Consider the following 23,955-nt stretch of genomic DNA (forward strand, 5'->3'; position numbering starts at 1 on the left):
TGGTTACAAATCTTTTTTTTTTTTTTTTTTAAGATTTTATTTATTAATTTGAGAGAGAAAGAGAGAAGTAGGGGCAGGAGCAGAGGGAGAGGAAGATAATCTCCAGCACACTCTGACGCTCAGCTTAGAGCCCAAGGCAGGGCTCCATCCCTGGACTCTTGAGATTATGACCTGAGCTGAAATCAAGAGATAGATGCTTAACTGACTGAGCCACCCAGGCAGCCCTTGGTTATAAATCTTAATTTAGCCACTGGTGAAACAAAAATACAAAACATTTCACAAAATAAGATATCTAATTTACTTCACTGAATCTAGAAGCAAGGCACAGTGAGAACAATGATGGACATCTAAAGAACTAGATTGTAATTCCAGTTCTGACAGTGACCTGCTATTTAGCCCCTCAAGCTCTAAAGTGTCTATTTTCCCCAAATTAGAAGTTTTCTACAGTATTACAGAAATGTTAATTCAAATAAATATTCAGTAGGGGAGCCTGGGGCTCAGTGGGTTGAGCATCCAACTCTTGACTTTGGTTCAGGTCATGATCTCAGGGTCATGAGGTTGAGTCCTGCATTGGGCTTTATGCTCAGCAGGAAATCTACTTGAGATTCTCTTTCCCTCTGCCCCATCCCCTCTCAAAAGTGTGCACACACACTAATAAATAAATCTTTAAAAAAAAAAAAAGAAATAAATGTTCAACACTCCCATAATGGCTACTATAGAAAATACTAAATATTTTGCACAATACTTTAGATCAATGTCTATCAAACTGAGTTTCAGACTTCAATCAAAATTCCAGGATGGGGAGTGACTACCTAATGGGTAGAGGGTCTCTTTCTGGGGCCATGGAAAAGTTCTGGAACTAGACAGTGGTAAATGGCTGAATACTGTGAACATACGTAATGGTACTGAAACATACAGTTTAAAATGGTTAAAATGGTGAATTTTAGGTCATTACAAATAAAAAAGGTTTTTTATTTGTATAAAATAAATTTTATTTTACCCATAACAAATAAAAAAGGTTTCAGAGTCATCTGCGAGGCACTAAATATAGTTTATCTCTTCCAACGCTCATCATTAAAAATTCACATATTAAAAGCTCTATGAAGTCCTATGGTAAAGAAATCTGTATAACTTTGGGTAAGTCAGTATTTTCTCAATTTACCGTACTCCTATAAATCTAGGACACACAATTTCACAATTTAAAGTGTTTAGAACAGGAGTAAATCTTTACAACTTATGTGTACACTTGTGGTGGTATTCTCTGGGCCCTTAAGAGACCACTAAGTTGCAGTGCAGCTTATCAATAATCAGCTTCCGCAGATCAAGTAATTTTGGTATTTTACCACAGAATCCTTTGCAGTCACAGTCACCCTCAGGCGTTATTTGCGGCTAAGAGTGGTAGTCTCCAAAGGGCTGTGTATAAAAAAAATCAGAACCTATTTTCCACCCTTTCATAACTTATATAAGATACACATACCATAATGTACACAAAACTTTGGGCCTACACTTTTAGGGCTTTGTCTGCTCTTGTGTAGCCTGGCTTGGAGCTGAAACTCTACCTTAACTCCAGTTTGCCTTTTCTTCCCAGATGTGAAATGTAAAGCTTGGTCAGGGTCACTCAGTCAGGGATGCTGAGCCTGCAAATGTGCCTTCAGAAATTCTTCTTAAAGCAGTTAACCCACCACTTCTTGAAAGCCTCAGAATATGCTCCTTAAATCACTTTAGTGCATTAATCCTGGAAGTACTCACGTCTCTAATTATAGAATCTTCTTAAAATATTAAGAGTACAATTTCAAAGAATAAAACAAAACATGTACCAACAAACCTACCCTTCATATAGGAAATAGTCATAAAACAACTTCTTCTGAGTTCTCCTCAGATGTGACAGACAAAAGACCAGCAAGACCATACACATTTCCTAACTTAAGAACTGGTCGATTATGCTAGCTCAACCTAAGCAGTATCAATAACTTAGCAACCATGGAAACAAAGAATCCCAAATCTCAGGAGCCAAATGGCCTTTTCCTGAAATCGAAGACATTCCTGATCTTATTTCATAATTAGTTTCCAGTCTGAGAATGTGACAAGGTATCTCTAAGAAGCAAAAGCAAAAAAGATTTTTTCCAGCTAAGTGTGAATTCCGATCAGTGGTAGAATATATTAATGAATATTGTTCTATGTAAACTTAAAACAAGTATTTTATTTTATTTTTTAAAAGACAGCACTTATTTGACAGAGAGAGCAAGAGTGGAAGGGGGGAATGGCAGAGGGAGAGGGAGAAGCAGGCTCCCCACTGAGTGGGCATTGAACTCAGGTTCCTGTGTTCATGTCTTGAGCCGAAGGCAGATGCTTAACCAACTGAGCCACCCAAGCGCCCCTGTATTATTTCTTCTAACAAAAATGTCTGTTTGTATACTCTAATTATTTCTTCTCCCATTCGATATGAATCACTCTAAAAATACTTCACCTTAGAAACTGAATTCAATAATAAAACATACGAAAAGAACCAAAAAACAAAACACAAACCCTTTCCTGATGTGCAGTCATTCAAGTATTCCCTACCTCACCCCTTTTTAAAAAAAACCCTGGTCATCAAAAATGACTTTGGTAGAGGCTCTAGAGAATTTCAGGCAACAAGAAAAAGTGACATAATAAATACCTGATACAAACAATAAAAAAAAACAAACAAACAACCAATTTAACCCAATCGTGACCTTGCTTTGTGGTTGCTTAAAGGTATGCTAAGTAATCTCTTCTTTGTGCTTTGGATATAAATAGCCATATTTAAACAAATGGTTTCCCCCCTACCCGCTGCCAAAATTTCACATCATTTCAATCCACTTAAATTGACATGTTGACTAAATAGGAATAGCAGACAAATCAGCAACAAATCTAACTTTTATTTTATTTTTTAAAAAATATTTTATCTATTTGAGAGAGAGAGAGAGAGGGAGAGAGTGCCTACAGGAGCACAGGAAGGAGGGAGGGTGGGCGCAGCAGAGGGGAAGCAGGCTCCCAAATGAGCTGGGAGCCAATGTGGTGCTCAATCCCAGTAAATAAGGACAGGGTTAAGGTATAGGCAGGGAGAAGTAGGGGCCCTTGGCTGGGCTCTGACACTATTCTTGGCAGGCAGAAGTGCTAAACTAGAGTGAACAAGATATAAGGAAATAGACTACCTGGCCTCAGGTGTTAGGGAGTACTTTTCTTTGGGGGCTACACTATCATAGAAAATGGCCAAACCTCGGGGGGCCTGGGTGGCTCAGTGGGTTAAGCAGCTGCCTTTGGCTCAGGTCATGATCTCAGGGTCCGGGGATCGAGTCCCGCATCGGGCTCTCTGTTCAGCGGGGAGACTGCTTCCTTCTCTCTCTCTCTGCCTGCCTCTCTGCCTACTTGTAATCTCTCTCTGTCAAATAAATAAATAAAATCTTAAAAAAAAAAAAAAAAAAAGAAAAGAAAATGGCCAAACCTCAAGGAATTAAGTCATTAAGGCTGTTATCAGTAGTCCATGCTCAAATCAAGGCGTCACAAGAAGCTCAAGGCTACAAGCTTCCCAGTCAGTTCTCAATAAAAGACTGCCAATAAAAGCCCTCAGTGAGGCCCTATCAAGACCTCTCTACTTCTAGAGAGCTTCTTCTTTGCTTTCTGCTCTCACGTTCACTTAATGAACTTCCACTTCGCCCTTCTGTGTCCGCGGGATTCATTCTTTGACTCCGGGAGACAAAAACCCTGTGATCCTGTGACACCAGGACCCTGAGATCATGACCGGAGCCCAAGGTAGACACTTAAACCAGCTGAGCCATCTAGGTTGCTAACTTTTAGTACCAATGTTGTACAAAACCAGTACACCTGAACATTTGCCTTCATTAACTCAGTTCTCAATCCTTTAGAAATATAAAATGCTCTTGAACTTTCCCTGACACCTATTTTACATTTAGGGGCACCTCTCATCCCAACTGTTGGACAGTTCTCCCTGTGTCCACACTTTTGGCAGAGAATCAGAATCCTAGCAATAAGCATTTCAAAGTCCAGAGTTTTGTTTATTTATTTATTTAATTTTTGGGAGAAGATTTTGTTTATTTATTTATTTGACAGAGAAAGACCCAGGGAGAGAGGGATCATAGGTGGGGGAGTGGGAGAGGGAGCAGCAGGTTTCCAGCTGAGCAGGGAACCCGATTCAGGGATAGACCCCAGGACTCCAGGATCATGACCCAAGCTGAAGGCAGACACAATGACTGAGCCACCCAGGCACCCCCAAGTCCAGAGTTTTCATTGGTGTTTCCTTCTCCCTTTGAGTCTTTATTGAGAATTCCAGAGACCTAAATTAAGCAGCTGTAGCTCTTCTAAGACATGCACTACTTGGCTTTTTGCTTCATTAACTTGCCCTAGTTTGGTGGAGACTTTGTCAGCCCTTCGCCATGAAGGCGTTCAATCAGCCACTCTCATAAGGAATGTTAGCAATAATCTGACTCAGGTTTTTTTCAAAATACTTTCCTATCTTCCCTATGCCCTTTACATCAGGGAAATACATGTGCAGGAAAACGGACGCAGCAACTTTAAGCCCCTTTTCTTTTTTAAAAAGATTTTATTTTTAACTAATCACTATACCCAACATGGGGCTCAAACTCACAACCCTGAGATCAAAGAGTCACAGCCCCTCTGCTAATTTGAAACAGAATCTATCCTATGAAAACACTCCAAGTTCATGTGCTTCTTAAAAAGAAAAGGTCAAAGACACATACCTGTTTCATCCTTGCAGCAGCTCTATTTGAAAACAGAATAGACCTGTCTTTCTGGAAGCAGGATGGGCACATCTGAAGGGCTTGACTATAAGAACTCTCAGCTTCTGTATAATCTGAGGATAAGGTAAAAGATAAGAGGTCATTATGATTTTATTCCTGGTATTACTGTATTTGATAGTATCTCAGAATGCATAGCTTTCCATTCACAGAACAAAGGTCTCAAGTAGAATGTTCTGTATGTTTAACTTTTATTTGGCTTATCAATTTAGTAAGGAATAATGAAAGGGGATTAGGGAACTGGACAGATGAAAGAGACTAAAAAGACAAAAAATCTATGTACATATTTTCATTAAAGATATGCTTTCATGCAGTCAAGCTGGCCAAAACTGCTTCCTTAAAATGTCTGGAGACACATTTTATGGAGCTAAGAGCAACAATGTAAAAATCAGTAGTTGGCTACAGACCTTAAAAGAGAAAATGGTGATAAATTTATTTACTCTCTGTCATTCACAGAATTATGGTCAGGGTACTAAAAGAAAATTGCCTGTTCATGCCTTTCTCAGGTCTGAAATATTTAACACTAAAATACAAAGAGATAAACTTTCAAAATCAGAACCATTAGTACTTAGGAAAAAAAAAGTGATGACTGCTAAACCAGATGTAACGAAAAAAATTTTAAATCTAAAAAGTAGGGGATAATGTTACTACTCCTAGTTTTCTAAAGCATATGCATTTTTAAAAAAGATTTTATTTATTTATTTGACAGAGAGAGAAATCACTAGTAGGCAGAGAGAGAGGGGGAATCAGGTTCCCCACCAAGCAAAGAGCCCGACTTGGGGCTCGATCCCAGAACCCTGAGATCATGACCTGAGCTGCAGGCAGAGGCTTAACCCACTGAGCCACCCAGATGTCCCAAGCATATGCATTTTGATATAGTTCTTCTTCTTCTTCTTTTTTTTAAAGATTTTATTTGGGGCACCTGGGTGGCTCAGTGGGTTAAAGCCTCTGCCTTCAGCTCAGGTCATTATCCCAGGGTCCTGGGATTGAGCCCCGCATCGGGATCTCTGCTCTGTGGGGAGTCTGCTTCTCCCTCTCTCTCTGCCTCTCTGCCTACTTGTGATCTCTGTCTGTGTCAAATAAATAAATAAATAAAATCTTTAAAAAAAAAAAAAGATTTTATTTATTTGTTAGAGAGAAAGACAAGTAGTGGGGAATGGGAGACAGAGACAGAAGCAGGCTTCCGGCTGAGCAAGGAGCCCTGCTGCAGGGCTCCATCCCAGGACCCTGGGATCGTGACCTGAGCCAAAAGCAGAGGCTTAACCCACTGAGCCACCCAGACATCTAAAGCATATACACTTTACATATGTGATAGAAGGTTATTATAAGATCAAATAGTTACCACAAATTAACTCAATGAACACTAATTATTCTTAAGCAAATATAAGAAACACAGGATGACAAGCAGAACATCTCTCTACTTAAGGCAGCCAAAGAAAAAGGCACATGAAAGACTAAAGTACAAGCAAAACACTTTCCAGATCATGCTAGAACCACTGGGCCAGTTTTCACAGAATTGTTCCAAGTGAGGAAGGGGGACCCTGCTTTTACTTTTACATCAAAGAAACAGCCAGCCTCTTAATGTTTCAGAGTAGTTTTCCAAAGTATCAGCTGAAAAGTCTGCCCTACCTCTGGTTCTATAGTGGATTACATAAAAGAAAAAGTATGCAGGTGCCAAGAGACACAATGTAACTGGTCACCGTTAGGTGCAGGTTATCTGGACCTGGTGAAAAATCAAATTCCAAGGCGTTGGGAAGCAACAATGTACTGTTAGCAGTTTAGGTTTGCTGTTTACAAATATTTTTGGTGTTTCTTCACACTCCAAGACAGAATGAGGAATCAAGATGACCAGACATCAGTGCTGATATAAGTGCCTTACCTCCTCTCTTAAATTGCGCATTTCCCTCCTCCTTTAGTCTAGTGCTCTCTTCTCTTCTCTTCTGCAAGAGATCCGACAATTACATCATTTCCCACAATATAAGCAAACAAAAAGGTTAGCTTTCGTTAGGCTACTTAAGAGGCAGCAACTTGACTTTTGTTTTTTTCAACTTGACTTTGAGAGCTGGGTCAGTTTTATCTAAATCTCAGACATAGAGAAGCATGTGGCCATATGGCTAATCATCAATTGCATTCTTTTTTTTTTTTTTTTTAAGATTTTATTTATTTATTTGACAGACAGAGATCACAAGTAGGTAGAGAGGCAGGCAGAGAGAGAGAGAGAGGAGGAAGCAGGCTCCCTGCTGAGTGGAGAGCCTGATGTGGGGCTTGATCCCAGGGCCCTGAGACTGTGACCTGAGCTGAAGGCAGAGGCTTAACCCACTGAGCCACCCAGGCGCCCCATCAATTGCATTCTTGAGGCTTAAAACACAAAACCTAGGTTTCCTATGTTTATATCTTTTGCATGGAATAGCAATTTGGGTATCACTTAATTTCCATTTACTCAAAATGAAACTAAACACCACGCCCACTGGCATGTACACCACCATAAATTCAAATTCTCAATCTGCTACTTATTTTTTTTATAATTTTTAATTTTTTTTATTAACATATAATGTATTATTAGCCCCAAGGGTACAGGTCTGTGAATTGCCAGGTTTACACATTTCACAGCACTCACCATAGCACATACTTTTCCCAATGTCCATAACCCAACCACCCTCTCCCAAACCCCCCTCCCCTGGCAACCCTCAGTTTGTTTTGTGAGATTAAGAGTCTCTTATGGGTTGTCTCCCTCCTGAACCCATCTTGTTTCATTTATTCCTTTCCTACCCCCCAGCCCCCCCACATTGCCTTTCAACTTCCTCTTATCAGGGAGATCATAATTGTCTTTCTCTGATTGTCTTTCTCTGATTATGCTTAGCAAAATACCCTCTAGTTCCATCCACATCATTGCAAATGTCAAGATTTCATTTCTTTTGATGGCTGCACAGTATTCCATTGTATATATATACCACATCTTCTTTATCCATTCATCTGTTGATGGACATCTAGGTTCTTTCCATAGTTTGGCTATTGAATCTGCTACTTATTAAATGAATGATCTTGGACAAGTTCCAGATCTTTCTAAGCCTTAGTTTTTTTAATCTTAAATATGAGGTTTTATAGTTTTATGGATTAATGTGATAATATACATAAAGCTCCTAATACAGTGCCTGGAAAATAAGGGTTCAATAAATATGAGCTATTACCTTTCTGTAAAATAATTTTAAAAAGGAAATGGTTTATGTCATGTTGAAGACAGTCAATATGTTGGCAGAGTGCACTACAAGAAGCGACTTCACCTATAGGGTCAGAGCAATAATTTTGTTCAGGCTACTATTGGGGCGTCTGAAGAAACCCAGATACATCTCTCATTTCTGAGCTTCTTCTAACAACTCAGACATTCACAGAGATGGCCAAACACCCATCATACTCAAGGGCAGGCAGAATGAATGTTATTCTGCCAAGCCATGATGGCACCTGCTGAGTCCCTGTGTGCTTTCTGCCCTGAATATCTTAGCAATATGATCGGCACAAGCAGAACTGACACAAGTGACTACCACCTGCCTCCTTTTCAAAGAGCTTAAAAAAGAGAGAGAATCCAAAAATCTCCACCTTCATTCTTAAAGCTTCTGACTAAATAAAAACTTCAAAGGAAGGAAATATAGATAGCAGGGTATTTCATGCACAGGAGAAGTCGGGAGCCTAAATGATTGGTACTCTTAAGATTAGGGAACCAAAGTAAAAATATTATATCTCTGTAGATTTGTAGAAACACTGTTAAAACAAGGGTGTTTCCCAAATATCTTATTATTATACTCTGGATGATGAATCTCAATAAAAAAACTAAAAGGTAGGTATAAAATGAATCTCATTTTTATGGTATCTACCATGTGCCAGATGTACAGCAGATACAGTAATTCATTTTTATTTTTATTTTTTCTTTTTTTCAATTTATTTGACAGACAGAGATCACAAGTAGGCAGAGAGGCAGGCAGAGAGAGAGGAAGGAAAGCAGGCTCCCTGCTGAGCAAAGAGCCCCATGCAGGGCTCGATCCCAGGACCCTGGCACCATGACCTGAGCCGAAAGCAGAGGCTTTAACCCAGTGAGCCACCCAGGTGCCACTATTTTTATTTTTTCATTTTTAGCTAGAACATATCTGGAACAGGGCTATCCTAAGGGAATCAAAAAAAAAAAAAGAATAATATGGGTGGTGGTGATGAGAATCAAAATGTAAGACTATAGTCACATTTACTTAGTACTACCTAGGACAGAGGTGCTTAGATCATAATGTTCTCTATGCTATCAAGATTTCTGGATGCAAGCAAAAAGACTGTATCTTAGGTATAAATTTGGAGGGAAGAGGCGCCTGGGTGGCTCAGTCATTAAGGGTCTGCCTTTGGCTCAGGCCTGGTCTTAGGACCATGGGACAGAGCCCCACATCAGACTCCCTGCTTGGCAGGAAGCCTGCTTCTCCCTCTCCCACTCTCCCTGCTTGTGTTCCCTCTTTCACTGTGTCTCTGTCAAATAAATAAATAAAATCTTCAAAAAAAAAAAAATTTAGAGGGAAGATTCACTAGAAAGATATTGGGGCTCACAGAATCACCCGGAGGCCTGAAACACAGGCTAAGAAAAAGGGCAGGACTCAGGTAACTCTGTTAATCAAGAAGCAAGAAAGCATTCATTATCTTTTAGTGGAAGAATATGCCCAAGACAGCGCTGTAATAGTAGCAAATAAATCCTATTTCCTTTTCTTTGCCCCAGTTGAGATTCAAAGTCTTGGTCAGAAGCATCCAGTGAGGGTACCTGGGTGATTTAGTTGGTTAAGTGTCTTTCTTTAGCTCAGGTCATGATTCCAGTGTCCTGGGATCCAGCTCTGCATCAGACTCCCTGCGCTCTCTCAAATAAAGAGAAATAAAAAGAAAAAAAAAAAAGAAAGAAAGGAAATAAAGCATCCAATAAGTCAAGCATAGCTCATAGGCCTTGGCTGTCAGAGAATGGAATGAGGAACATGGGGTACTGCCCACAAACATGATTACAATGCAGGAAAGTTCCTCCAGATAGGAAGGGAAGTTGGATGCTAGAAGCCAAGAAAACCCTATAACAAATCCAGCTAAAAGTTATTTCAAGAAGATGTACAGATGACCAACAGACACATTAAAAAATGCTCAGTATCACTAATCATCAAGGAAATGCAAATCAAAGCCACAATGAGACATCATCTTATACCTGCTAGAAAGGCTAAAATAAAAAAGATGAGAAGTAACAAGTATTGATGAGGAAGTGGAAAAAAGGGAACCTTTTGTGCATTATTGGTGAGAATGTAAATTGGTACAGCCAGTGTGGAAAACAGTATGGAGGTTCTTCGAAAAATTACAATTAAAAACATCATATGATCCAATGATTCCACAATTGAGTATTTACCCAGAGAAAAGGAAAACACTAATTCAAATAGATATATGCACCCTTATTCACATTTACTGTAGCATGTATTTACAACAGCCACGATATGGCAGCAACCTAAGTGTCCATCAAGAGACAGACACAGGGGCGCCTGGGCAGTTCAGTCAGTTAAGCATCTATCTGAATCTTGATTTTGGCTCAGGCCATGATCTCAGGGTCATGGGATGGAGCCCCACGTCAGGATTTGTGCTCAGTGGGCAGTCTGGTTTAGATTCTCTCTGCCCCTCCCTCTGCTCATGGGCACACTCTGTCTCTAAAATAAATAAATAAATCTTAAAGGACAAATGGATAAGGAAGTATTATAGATACATAATGGAATATTATGCAGCCACAAGAAAGATGAGATCTACCATTTGAGACGATATGGATGGACCTACTAGATATTATACTAAATGAAATAAGTCAGACTGAGAAAGACTAATACCATATGGTTTCATTCATAAGTGGAACCTAAACAAACAAAAACAAATGAATAAACAAACAAAAAGCAGAAACAGACCTATAAATACAGAGAACTGACAGTTGCCAGCAGGGAGGGGGCTGAGGGTTGGGCAAAATGAGTGAAAGGGAACAGGAAATAAAGGCTTTCGGTTATGGAGTGAATAAAAGGCACAGCCTAAGGAATTAGTCAATGATATTATAGCAGTGATATATGGAGACATATGGGAACTACACCTGTGGTGTACACAGCATAACAGATAACACTGTGTTGCATCACTCTGTTGTACGCCTGAAACTAATGCAGCATAGCGTGTCAACTAGACTGAAATAAAAATAGTGATTTCAATCCCAAGCAGCTAAAGCAACCCTTACAAAGGAAAACAAAGCTGGAGGCACCAAGGTCCCTGATTTCAAACTATATTACAAAGCTACAGTTATTAAAATAGTGTGGCATTAGCATAAAAACAGATGCATAGATCAATGGAACAGATTAGAGAGGCCAGGAATAAACCCACGCATGTGCCATCAGTTAATTTATGACAAAAGAGCCAAGAGTATACAATGGGGAAAGGATAGTCTCTTCAATAGATGGTGTTGGGAAAACTGGAGAGCCACACTGTAAAAGAAACTGGACCACTGGGATGCCTGGGTGGCTCAGTCAGTTAGGTGTCTGCCTTTGGCTCAGGTCATGATCCCAGGGTTCTGGGACTGAGCCCTGCATTGGGCTCCTTGCTCAGCAGGAGGCCTGCTTCTCCTTCTGCCTGCTGTCCCCTGCTTGTGCTCTCTGAAAAATTAAAAATTCTCTTTAAAAAATAAAAAACCCTGGACCACTGTCTCTCATACTATACACAAAAATTAACTCAAAATGGATTAAAAACTTTTTTAAAAAAGATTTTTATTTATTTATTAGACACAGAGAGGGAACACAAGCAGGGGGAGTGGGAGAAGGAGAAGCAGGCTTCCCAGCGAGCAGGGAGTCCGATGTGGGGCTTGATCCTAGCACTCTGGGATCATGACCTTAGCAAAAGGCAGATGGTTACTGGCTGAGCCACCTAGGCGCCCCTGGATTAAAGACTTTAACATAAGACCTGAAAACATAAAAAATTCTAGAAGAACACATAGGCAGTAAGCTCCTTGACAGGTCTTACTGATGATTTTCTGAACCTGACACCAAAAGCAAAGGCAACAAAAGCAAAAATAAACACATGGGGACATGTCAAACTGAAATCTTCTGCACAGCAAAGGAATCAACAAAATGAAAAGGCAACCAACTGAACAGGAGAAAATATTTTCAAATCATTTATCTGATAAGGGGGTAATATCCAAAATATGTAAAGAACTCATACAACTTAAGAGCAAAAATCCCAATCTGATTAAAAAATGGACAGAAGATATGAATAGACATTTTTCCAAAGAAGACATACAGATGGCCGACAGGTATATGAAAAGATGTACAATATCAATTATCAGGGAGATGCAAATCAAAACCATGATGAAATGCCATCTCACACTTGTTAAAATGGTTATTATAAAATAGACAAGAAATAACAAGCCTTGATGAGGATGTACAGAAAAGGGAACCCCTGTGCACTACTGGTGGGAATGCAGATTGGCACAGTCATTATGGAAAACTGAAAGGAGGTTCCTTAAAAAATTAAATATGGGTGCCTGGGAGGCTCAGTTGGTCAAACATCCAACTCCTGATCTCAGGTCGTGTCTTATTTTTAGGGTCACTAAGTTCAAGTCCACATTGGGCTTCATGCTGGGCACAGAGCCTACTTAAAAAACTAAAAACAGAACTAACATATGGACCAGCTTCTGGGTATATACATATATATGTATGTATGTATTTTGAAGAATTTTATTTATTTGATAGAGAGCACGAGCAAGGGGAAGCAGCAAAGGCAAGGGAGAAGGAGGCTCCCCACAGAGTAGGCAGCCGGACATGGGACTCAATCCCAGCACCCTGGGATCATGACCTGAGCTGAAGGCAGAGGCTCAACCAACTGAGCTACCCAGGCACCCAGCTTCTGGGTATTTAGCTGAAGAAAATGAAAATACTAACTTGAAAAGATATATGCACCCTTAAGCTCACTGCAGCATTATTTACAACAGCCAAGATATGGTAACAACCTAAGTGTCTATCAGTGGATGAAGGGACAAAGAAATGGTATAGCCATCACTTCCAGTCTCCTTCTAGCTGCTGTCTATCCACCTAAATCTCAGCTGGTCTGCCTGAAATCCTCTGAATGCCAACCCTAGTCCCCTGCTCATTCCCATTTTGGTCCAACAAAATGAATGAAACTCTCATGACCAGGAGAAACTCACCAAACTCTTAAGTACAAGTATGCAATGGTGGGAAAGGAACAGCCTGATGAAAGAAAGTGGCTCAGGAAACAGTTACGGCAGATGATAAAAAAACTTCAGTTTGCCTTAAAGAAGTTGGGGTAAACACTATCTCTGGTACTGAAGAAATGAGTATGTTCAAAGAACACTGATCCACTTTAACAATGCCAAAGTTCAGACAACCTGGGAAGTGAACGCCTTCACCGTTCCAGGCCATGCTGAGACAGCAGCTGATAGAAACGCTACTATCTCACACCAATTTCGTGAAGGCAGTCTGACTAGTTTAAGAAGACTGGCTGAAGCTCCGCCCAAACAATGTGTGGATTTGAAAAGCATCACTTTTCCATCGGAAAGGATGAGGATGATGAAGTTCCAGATCTTGTGGAGAATTTTGATGAAGATGCCAAGAATGAAGCAAACTGAACTGAGTCAACTTCTGGAAGGTAAAACTTAAAAGAGTTATTGGGAGCTGCTATTTATTTTATTTTATTTTAAAGATTTTATTTATTTGAGAGAGAGGGCACACCTAAGCAGGGGGAGCGGCAGAGGGAGAGGGAGAAGCAGGCTCCACACTGAACAGGGAGCCCGATGTGATCCAGGGGATCATGACCTGAGCTAAAGGCAAACGCTTAACTGACTGAGCCACCCAGGCACCCTGGCAGCTATTTTAAATTATGACTGTTTTAAAAAAATTTTTCATGGATCTGATAAATCTAGATCTCTAATATTTTTAAGCCCAAGCCCCTTGGACACTGTAGCTCTCTTCGGTTTTTGCTTCTATATAATTCATTCTTTGCAGCTAATTAAGGTGAAGAAGCCTGGGAATAAACTTTGAAATAAGGTTAATAAAGTTCTTTACCTAGTTAAAAAAAAACAATATTGTGCCATATAGATACATACAGTGAATATTACTCAGCTATAAAAAGATGAAATTCTGCCATTCACCATAACATGCATGGTTTTTGAGGGCATTATCCTAAGTAAAATAAGTCAATAAAAAAAAAAAAACCCAGGGGCACCTGGGTGGCTCAGTGGGTTAAGCCGCTGCCTTTGGCTCAGGTCATGATCTCAGGGTCCTGGGATCAAGTCCCACATTGGGCTCTCTGCTTGGCAGAGAGCCTGCTTCCCTCTCTCTCTCTGCCTGCCTCTCTGTCTACTTGTGATCTCTCTCTGTCAAATAAATAAATAAATCTTAAACAAAACAAAACAAAAACAAATAGCTTATGATTTTTCTTAAATATGGAATCTAAACAACAAAAAAATCACAAGCTCACAGATACAGAGAACAGATTGGCAGTTGCCAGAGGCAGGGTTAGGGAGTGGGAGAATGGATGAAAGGAGTATGAAAAAAATGATATTAAAGAATTATAAAATAATTTCAATTAAAGTAAACTTAAAATCCTATAAGTAATAGCAAATTCTTTGCCAATTTTAAATCATACACCCATGCATAATTGACCAATAATGTTCTAAAAGTGAAATGAAAAGCTAGTTTGATGTTACAATATATATTAATGCCATGTAGCATATTAAGTTAAGAGAAAATTACATAATCATAAAAATAAATGCAACATAGGTCCTAAAGGTCTTTAAAATATTTAGAAATGTTATTTCAAAAACAAAAATTTTTTTAAACAACTCATCAAGTTACTAGAATTTATTATCTATCCTTTAGGAACTTACATTCTCCCCTATTTTAACTCTAATTTCAAGCTACTTTCTGATTTATAATCTATTCTCCATTGCAAATTCATCAGAAATGTTTTATGAACACAGATGAAGCACTCAGACCACCAGATTAGACGTGTGTGTGTGTGTATGTGTGTTTGTAAGGAGTTTAATCATTCTTTGGTAAATTTAGAACATTAAAATACCAGTAGGCAAAGCTTAGATCCAAGGTATACCCGGAAGGAATTACCTGTATTGGCCAGCCTGAGCAGGCAGACTGAGAAAAGTTCAGTTTCTTTTTTTCCCTATTTTTTTAAATTAATTTTTAAATTTGAGTGTCGCTGACATACAATGTTACATTAGTTTCAGGTGTATGAAGTAGTGATTTGACAAGTTTAAATGTTACGCTATGCTCGGTGTCTTTGTAACTAGGACTAAGAGTTGAACTGGTAAAGGGAAGAGATCCTGAACATATTTCTGATGCCAATTATTTGAAGGAAGGCATTTTATTTTTTTTTTTTTTTAAAGATTTTATTTATTTATTTATTTGACAGAGAGAGAGATCACAAGTAGGCGGAGAGTCAGGCAGAGAGAGAGAGAGAAGCAGGCTCCCGCTGAGCAAAGAGCCCGATGCGGGGCTCGATCCCAGGACCCTGAGATCATGACCTGAGCCGAAGGCAGCGGCTTAATCCACTGAGCCACCCAGGCGCCCCGCATTTTATTTTTTTTTGGCTGACAAATCACAATTCAGTGGCTCATTAAGCAGTAAACACTGGAAAAGAGCTGCTGCTTCCACAGATTGTGTAAATTGAGGATTAATGCAATTATCAATATCATGCTGAACATCTCCTTGGAAACAGCTAAAAATAGCACTTTTAAGAGAAAGCTGTACTATCTCCCAGCTGTGCCAAGAGACTAACTTGATCCCAGTACAAAGACTAGGGTTTATGCTGCTGCCGGAACATTCTCTTTCTCCAAAAGATGGCATGCATACTGTGTAAACGTCACTGGAACCCAAAGACAAATTTTGTAGGAGTAAGTGTTACTTAGCATGCTAACTGCCAAGAGTATACACACGTACATGAGCTGATAGCGCTGACATTCAGCAGCATTACCAGGTTCAAATCGTTCCTGGTTCTGGTCTAATGTGGTCAGGAGTCCTCTCATGTCTCCACAATGTTTTAAGTAATCTCTGTGCCCAATGTGGGGCTTGCACTCACAACCCCAGATATCAAGAGTCGTGGGGTCTAGAGACTGACGCAGCCAGGCACCCCTCCAACAATGTCTTTTAACACACTCCAGAGACCTCACAGAAAAACATCTGCTCTAGAATTACATTTCCATAACAAGAGAAACCAAAGAAATTTTACAGGGCTCTTTTACTCAGTACTCCTCCCCATCACTGAAAACTCAGGCAGAAATAGGGGTATTATTCTGCATTATAAATCATCACAAGAGCTGTCAAGAAAACCCCAGAGAGACAATGCTCTTGATGAATAGAGTTTATTTCAACAGTTACTACCACAACTGCAAACTTTTCAGTCTGGAGTTCAAAATTTAATATAATCTACATCACTATAGCTTCTTAAAATCTGTATTCACATGTATTAGTTAGCTCATTGCTTTTGCAAGGCAATTCTGAGATGTAAGCATCAAAGTATTAAACTACCCATTTTACAGGTAAGAAAATCAAGATTCAGAAATCTCTTCATTTCCTTTCTTTTTTTAACACTACACCAAAATTCTATTCCAATCTATTCAGCCTTATCTCTCATTACCATCCAACAAAAGTCCCTCCTCTAGACAATCTGATCTCTTTATGGCCTCTCAACACTCACCCCCTATCCTTCATCCCAATCCTTTGTTTATGCATCCCTACCCTGGAATACCTGTTTGTCTTCTGTAACTTCTTCCTAACTGCCCAAATCAAATTTTCCTGTTTTCAAAGTCCACCACAAAGCCTACCTCCTCCCCAGAGATACCTTTTACTTCCTTCCTTGCACAATCTTTCTCTGAACACACTGTACATTAGTACCTCTAATTTGGGGATTCAATTCTGTCTCACATTATATATATTTAAAAAATGTGTATATATATGCAATAAAAATATTGCACAATGTTTGGAATATTACTTAATGTTTAAATGATTTCTTGGGTATAAAACACTGTGCAGCCCTTACCCTAGCAAGAGGGGCCCCTGTCCAGGCCCTCAAATAATTGTACATTTCCTCCCATGGAGCCGTTTTAGACCACGCTCTGGGGTTTCCTGCCTGAGTCTCCCCAGCTGACTTCCAGAAGCTGCATTCATCTTTGCCTGGGTCTGCCCTCCTAAGGGTGGACTTTGCTGCCAAGTATATATTGTGTTCCAGGTGCAATACTTTGTACTATGCCTGCTCTGGTCTTGGAATCAGCCATTTCTCCAGGGAGTCCTGGATCCTTTTGATGGGGAATGAATGGTATTTAGAAACCAAGATCTGGATGCTAGTATGTTCCCTGTTACTAGCAAGTCACTGCTTTTAGGCCCTCTCCATAAGAAAGGCCGGAAAGACATCTTTTTTTTTTTTTTTTAAGATTTTATTTATTTATTTGACAGAGAGAGAGATGACAAGTAGGCAGAGAGGCAGACAGAGGGAGGGATGCAGGCCCCCTGCTGAGCAGAGAGTCCGATGCGGGACTTGATCCCAGGACCCTGGGATCATGACCCGAGCCGAAGGCAGGGGCTTAACCCACTGAGCCACCCAGCGCCCCCGGAAATACATCTTTAAAAAAGGAAAAAAAAACCCAAATCTCATGAGTCAAAAGAATACATACACACGGAATCTTGTATGTATTCATACAAGTGAACGCCACTGGATTCCTGCTCACCATTTCCCACACTGAAAACCCTGGTTCCAATAATATTTACTCATTCGCTCTATCCAAAAATCAACAAAAAAGGGCTGAAATTACTACACGAATATCATTACCTATAATGAACCTATTATGTATAGTTCAAAATTTCATTGCAGTTCTAACTTCAGAGTATATTCTACTCAGGGTTAACAGTCAAAGTACTATATCCAAAGTTACTGGAATTGTTTTCTCTATGTAATCAATTTGATATAGTTATATTAATTTGCTTCTATGTATAATCCATTTTAAGGCTTAATTCTTTTCCTCATCTGTTCTGGTTTAATTTTAATATTTTAATGTGTAAAATACTTACACAGATCAAAATTCAATACTGGGTGGGATTTCTGATGTGGCAAAATGAGGAGGTTACCAAATCCTCTACCTAAAAAGCAACTATAAATTGGACAAAATGATAAAAACCAACCACTTTGGTGACCCAAAAACTGACTAAAAGCTTATAACAAAGTCATACTCATGAAAAATTACTGAACTTTAGGAAACAACCCTGAAATCTGTGGCTTATTTGCCAGTGACTGTTCCCCTTCTCCCTCTGATCACGTGACACTGTGGTTCTGGAACGTAGGCCGTGAATAACCAGCAGTTCCACTGTTTGAGGAGGCTGATTTGATTCAAAGCAGAAGATGAAATAACTCATGCCCAGTGGTGTTGTCAGTAATAAGTAGCAATCTGAGTGGCAAGCAAACAGGGAAGGTCAGAGGTTCTACTAATCTGTGGTTACAGCCCTGGCTGTATCATAAATCTATCAGCAGCTCTCTGCTTCCCCCTGCAGTTTTGTAAAGTAATTGCTACAAAATAAAACAAGTCAAGCACTGCGGCCAGAGATCAAGTACCATAAGGGTCAAAGAGAGTGTTTTAAAAAACAACAACAACAACAACAACAACAAAACCCTCAAAAAACAAAAACAAACAAACGAAAAAACCCTACCACCAACAAAAAACCTTACATACTTGCTAAAGGGCTGGAAAATGGAAGCACATGCAACAAAACTTTGCTGCTTTGCTGTTATCCAGGTGAGATGAGAAAATTACACATGGAAAATTACGCCAGTCCCTTATCATTAAAAAAGAAACAAAAGCTTCAGTTTTGTTTTCTTTGAAATTAGACGTGGAAGCCTTACACAAACAGACACACTTGTTCTCTTCACAAGTCACTTTTAGAAACCGTCTAGGGGGCCTGGAGGGAAGATCTCTGGATGTAAGCTGTATTTAGAACCTGACCTCTCATTAAGTTCTGTATTTCTCAGGAAAGACGACTGCTCTATGAGGAACTAACCTTGGAAATATTTCCTTCTCAGCTTAGAAAATTCTATTTGCAAAACTCAATTTAAAAGACCTTACTTCAGTGCTGTTTAAATTCTGCCCAACAAGTCTATTTGAGACCCCAAGCACAGATGAGGGTAAAAGAAAAACATCCCATTTGTAAACTATTCTTCTGATGTTAGATGCAGTCAGTATACTGGTTACATTTGTGTTTTCGAAGCTTGGTCGTGTGTCAGTCTGGTTTTCTGTCTCTCAAAGAGTGCCACAGTTCCACCTATATCAAAATGATCCTGGATGCTCATTAACAAAGCAGATTCCTGGCTGCCACCTAACAAGTCTGTGCTATCAGACACGTCTCAGGACTTTGCATGATTAATATATTTCCTGTGATTCTTAGATATGATAAAGTTTGAGAACCACTGATCTATATAAAGTGATCTTCCTTAATAAACACAAGGAACATCGAAGGTCACTCTGTTGACAGTCTGCTTGTCCCTCTCCCTCTAGTTCTCCCCCTGCTCTCTCTCTCAAATAAATAAATAAAATCTTAAAACAAACAAACAAACAAACAAAAACACCCAACAACAACCCACTAACTTCCAAATATTTTGGAGTAAACATTTTGGAAATATTATTTCCCCTGACTTAAACTCAGGTCAGAAATCTAAGGTCCCTTCCAATTCTTAAGTTCTAGGATTTTATTTGATCACTTGTCAATAGTGTTCATTAAAAAAAAATAGTGTTTATTAAACCCAATACTAGTAAACTCTAAGAAATTAATAAATGTGGCAACCTTAGTTCAAAAGAATGTCCATTAAAAATTAAATAAAAGGGAAACAAATCAGAAAGAGTTTTCTCATAAGGTTAACAGAATATGCAGGCCATTACAGAAAAGTCACTGAAAACTCTCTGGAAGTGACTAAGAGAATGTTCCCTGCAAACACGCTCATTGTTACAGCAACAAATAATGCAAAAAGGTAACAGAAAGGTAGAAATCAAAAGGATTAAGTACGGTGGGAGTTAGGAAAAATGAGAGGTAGGAAAAGAACTGATAAAGAACTGCTCCAAACCAATACTTCAAGAATGGTTCCTGGTTAAACATAAACGGTCTTGAAGGAACGAACAATTCTTTATGTTTTCGGAGACTAAGGAAAAGGTCTTAAAATCCCAGAACCTTGCACTCTGAGTACATGTTCACCAAACAACAGACTTTTGTATCCCTTACTTAAATCGATCTATACGTGGACCTATTTGCAAATGAATACCATGTATAAACAACTGGCAGGAGGCAGCAAATGACTAAATCTTTTTAAAATCACTAAATCTTCATTTTGGCTTACAAATAAACTTTTTTATTTACAGCAAGAATTAAATCACTAGAGCGCTAATGAACTCAAAGTCCCCACGTCTTCTCTGTATTTATAAACGGTATCACCATCCACCCACAGTAGCCAAGGAATTGTGTTATATACTACTTTCTCCCCTTGCATGGAACAGTTCCCTATCCGACTGTCACATACTTAACTCCTTTTTCCCTTCCAGTCTTTGCTGATACACCTCTCCAGAGAGGCCCTTCCTGACCAACCCAAAGTAGTCCTTCCCATCCTTCCAATCCCACCCTTCATCACTTCATCTTATCATTTATTTCTTTATTTTTATTTTAAATTTTTAAAAAATATCTCCCAGCTATGAGAGAAGAGAAATCCTCTTGTCTTGTTTACCACTGTATTCTTAAGAGCCTCAAACAATGTCCAACAAATGGAAGAAATACGAATATTTCTGGAGTAGATAAATGAATGAGATAAACTGTAACTTGTAAGATCAATTACTGGCCCTTACAGCAGAGATAATCACACCATTTATTCAACAGCTACTTGATGAAGGAAGATGATGTGCAAGACAGAGGTCCTCAAACTTCAGTGAGCATGTAAGAATTACTAGGGAGGCACGCCTGGTTAAGCGTCTGCCTTCAGCTCAGGTCATGATTCTGGAGTCCTTGGATCAAGGCCCACACTGGGCTCTCTGCTCAGTGGGGAATCTGCTTCTTCCTCTGCTCCTCACCCCAGTCCACGCTCTCTCTCTCTCTCTCTCTCAAATAAACAAAATTTAAAAAAAGAAATAAAGAAATCATCTAGAGAATATACACATGAGTACTGAACTCCATTGTGACAAGTAGCCCATAAAAAGTGATTCTATTATAGGATCGACAGCACCAAAATCCAGTATGTTCACAGGTTCCCATAATATAAAGTTATCTTTGCATTTAATATTATAGCAACAATTCTCATGTGCTACCAGATTTGTCCTTTACTTCAACCAGGCTTTTAATAATCACTTACTTGCTTCACAGATCTAGTACATCTCAAATGTTTGCTAAAATCCCATTCCTCTGGGTAGTCATGTCAACTTTCAAATTTTCACAAAAGGTTAAGATATACACACACATATACACAGTACTTTCCTTAAGAGATTTTGCCTGTTTTAAAAAATCTTTACTGCCAGGCAACCCTCTCAGGTCCTCACCCTCTTTGGGAGCTTTGTACTATTATCACTCAATAAACTTGACTTTGCTGCCCACCAAAAAAAAAAAAAAAAAAAAAAAATTCACTGCCTTCCTCCTCCATTACTCTTGTTTTTGTTTTTGCCCTTCCCTTCCTTCTCTCCATGATTTATGAGTTCTGCTGAGAACTGGAACTCCTCCTGACCCGGGATTATCTTCTCAGCACAGGACAGGTCAAGTCAGCTTGAATGACAGGCTTTAGCTATTGATACTTGATTCTTCCTGAAGAGAAACATTTACCAATACACAGATCCTATAATAACATTTCTTTCTAAATCCTCAAAGGTCAGCTTTATATGCTTCTTGGTAAAAAGTTCATGCTGGTGGTAAACAATAAATTTTTATTTATTTATATTCTTAAAATGGAGTAACTTGTGTTGTTTATTTAATGCATGCTTATTGTAAGAAAAAAGTGGGGAATCAGAAAAATAGGTGAAAGGGACTAAGAGGTAAAACTTCCAGTTATAAGCCACAGGGATGAAAAGTATAGCACAGGGAATACAATCAATAATAGTAACTTTGTATGTTGATAGTAAGCATTATCATGGTAAGAAATGAGTAACATATAGAATTGTCAAATGACTATATTAAACATCTGAAACTAATACAACACTGTATGTCAACTATAGGTCAAAAAAGTGTATAAATAAAAATTAGTCAATAATCACATCCTGTATCAGTCCAAACTTCTCTGTATGAACATATTTTCACATAGGTTTTTAACTTAAAAGGAAACATCACTGACTATAACTTGCTGGAAAGGGAAAACATATCTTGTGTGTCTCCTCTCTTGTCAAAACTCACATGGAGGGGCACCTGGGTGGCTCAGTGGGTTAAAGCCTCTACTTTCAGCTCAGGTCATGATCTCGGGGTCCTGGGATCGAGCCCCTCATCAGGCTCTTTGCTCAGCGGGGAGCCTGCTTCCTCCCCTCTCTCTCTCTGCCTGCCTCTGACTACTTATGATCTCTGTCTGTCAAATAAATAAATAAAATCTTTAAAAAAAAAAAACCTCACATGGAACACTTCTGTGACCCGATGTGTAGGAGTTTCCCCCACACCCAGCACTTCCAACTCTATAGCAGACACCAGCTGCTGTCCTGCAACTTAGCTCAATTTGGACATGATTCACCTGAAGATAGCGTCAGATCCTACAAATTAAAGGCTCGGTGCCACCAGACTGGCCCCAATGCCACCCCTACTACTTCAGATGCTAACTGCAAGTCCAGGTTACCAGTTTATTCTAAAGACTGTAACTCTGGCAATAGGCAGAAGGGATGCATAGGACAAGGTACATGGGAAGGAGCACTGAGCTTCCATGCCCCCTGGGCGTGTCACCCTCTTTGCAACTCTACATGTTCACTAAGTGTGGAAGCTCTCTGAGTCTTCAATGTAGGTTTCAGTACATAAGCATGACTGGTCAAATCACTGGTCACAAGTGATTAATTCAACCTCCAGCCCCTGTCCCCTTCCCGGAGGTGGGGGCAGGGTAGGGTGGCACTGAAAGCTCCAAACTCTGACAACCAGACCTCATCTTTAGGGGCTTTCCAAAAAAAATCACCTCATGTGTGGTTGAAAGGGACTTGTTTTAAATAACAAAGTATACTCTTATCTCTTATTAGGCAATTCCAAGGGTTTTAAGATCTCTCTGCCAGGAACTGACAAAAACCAAATACATATCTCTTATTATAAGCCATATTATCACACCTCTTTATTTTTTTTATTTTTTATTTTTTTTTAAAGATTTTATTTATTTATTTGACAGACAGAGATCACAAGTAGGCAGAGAAGCTGGCAGAGAGAGAGGAGGAAGCAGGCTCCCTGCCAAGCAGAGAGCCTGATGTGGGGCTCGATCCCAGGACTCTGGGATCATGACCTGAGCTGAAGGCAGAGGCTTAACCCACTGAGCCACCCAGGTGCCCCTATCACACCTCTTTAATTCATTTAACATTACAGGCATTTTTTTCCCTGTCAATATTAAGATTTATCTTTCTTTTTAATGACTGCATAATATGCTACCATGTAAAAATGGCAGAATTGTTTCAAGTAAAACCCTCTGTTGAACATTTTTTCTAATGTCCAAAATTATGGATGCTGCAACACATTTTTATATATATCTGTACACATCTCTAGTAACTTCCTTAAAATAAATGACTAAAGAGAATCAGAGGTTTAGCTGTGCTGTCCAATATGGTATGCACTAGCCACATGTGACTATTTAAATTAGAGGAAATAAAAAATTTTAAAATTCAGTTCCTCAATTCTACTAGTCACATTTCAAATGCTCCAGCTCATGACTATTAAAACATGATAGCTGATGGCCAGTAGCTACCATATTGAACAGAGTAGACATAGAACATTCCCGTCATTGCAGAAGGTTCTATTGATGGCCCTGGCCTAAAGAAACATCCATATAAAAATTTGACACCTGTATCCCACAGAAATGACATAGCACTTTAAACTCTCAAAATTAGTACATGCACTCCTAGTCCTCTCATTGTTGACATCAGATAAATACCCAAGACATAGTG

The 23,955-nt window shown here is 39.3% G+C and overlaps 1 protein-coding gene across 3 annotated transcripts in view; it reads right to left on the bottom strand.

Annotated features, from left to right (window-relative positions):
- TTC1 (tetratricopeptide repeat domain 1) overlaps nt 1-23,955 on the bottom strand; it is a 44,509-nt gene that overhangs the window by 15,900 nt on the left and 4,654 nt on the right. For all 3 annotated transcript variants that reach the window (XM_004737704.3, XM_004737703.3, XM_004737707.3), the window contains exons 3-4: nt 6,676-6,736; nt 4,740-4,852 (exon numbers count right to left, since the gene is read on the bottom strand). In XM_004737704.3, coding sequence (XP_004737761.1) covers nt 4,740-4,852; nt 6,676-6,736 — 174 coding nt within the window. The remainder of the gene's footprint in view (nt 1-4,739; nt 4,853-6,675; nt 6,737-23,955) is intronic.

The sequence above is a fragment of the Mustela putorius genome, unplaced genomic scaffold, assembly GCF_011764305.1.
Source record: "Mustela putorius furo isolate JIRA1106 unplaced genomic scaffold, ASM1176430v1.1 tig00000145_pilon_pilon_pilon, whole genome shotgun sequence".
Lineage (NCBI taxonomy): Eukaryota > Metazoa > Chordata > Mammalia > Carnivora > Mustelidae > Mustela > Mustela putorius.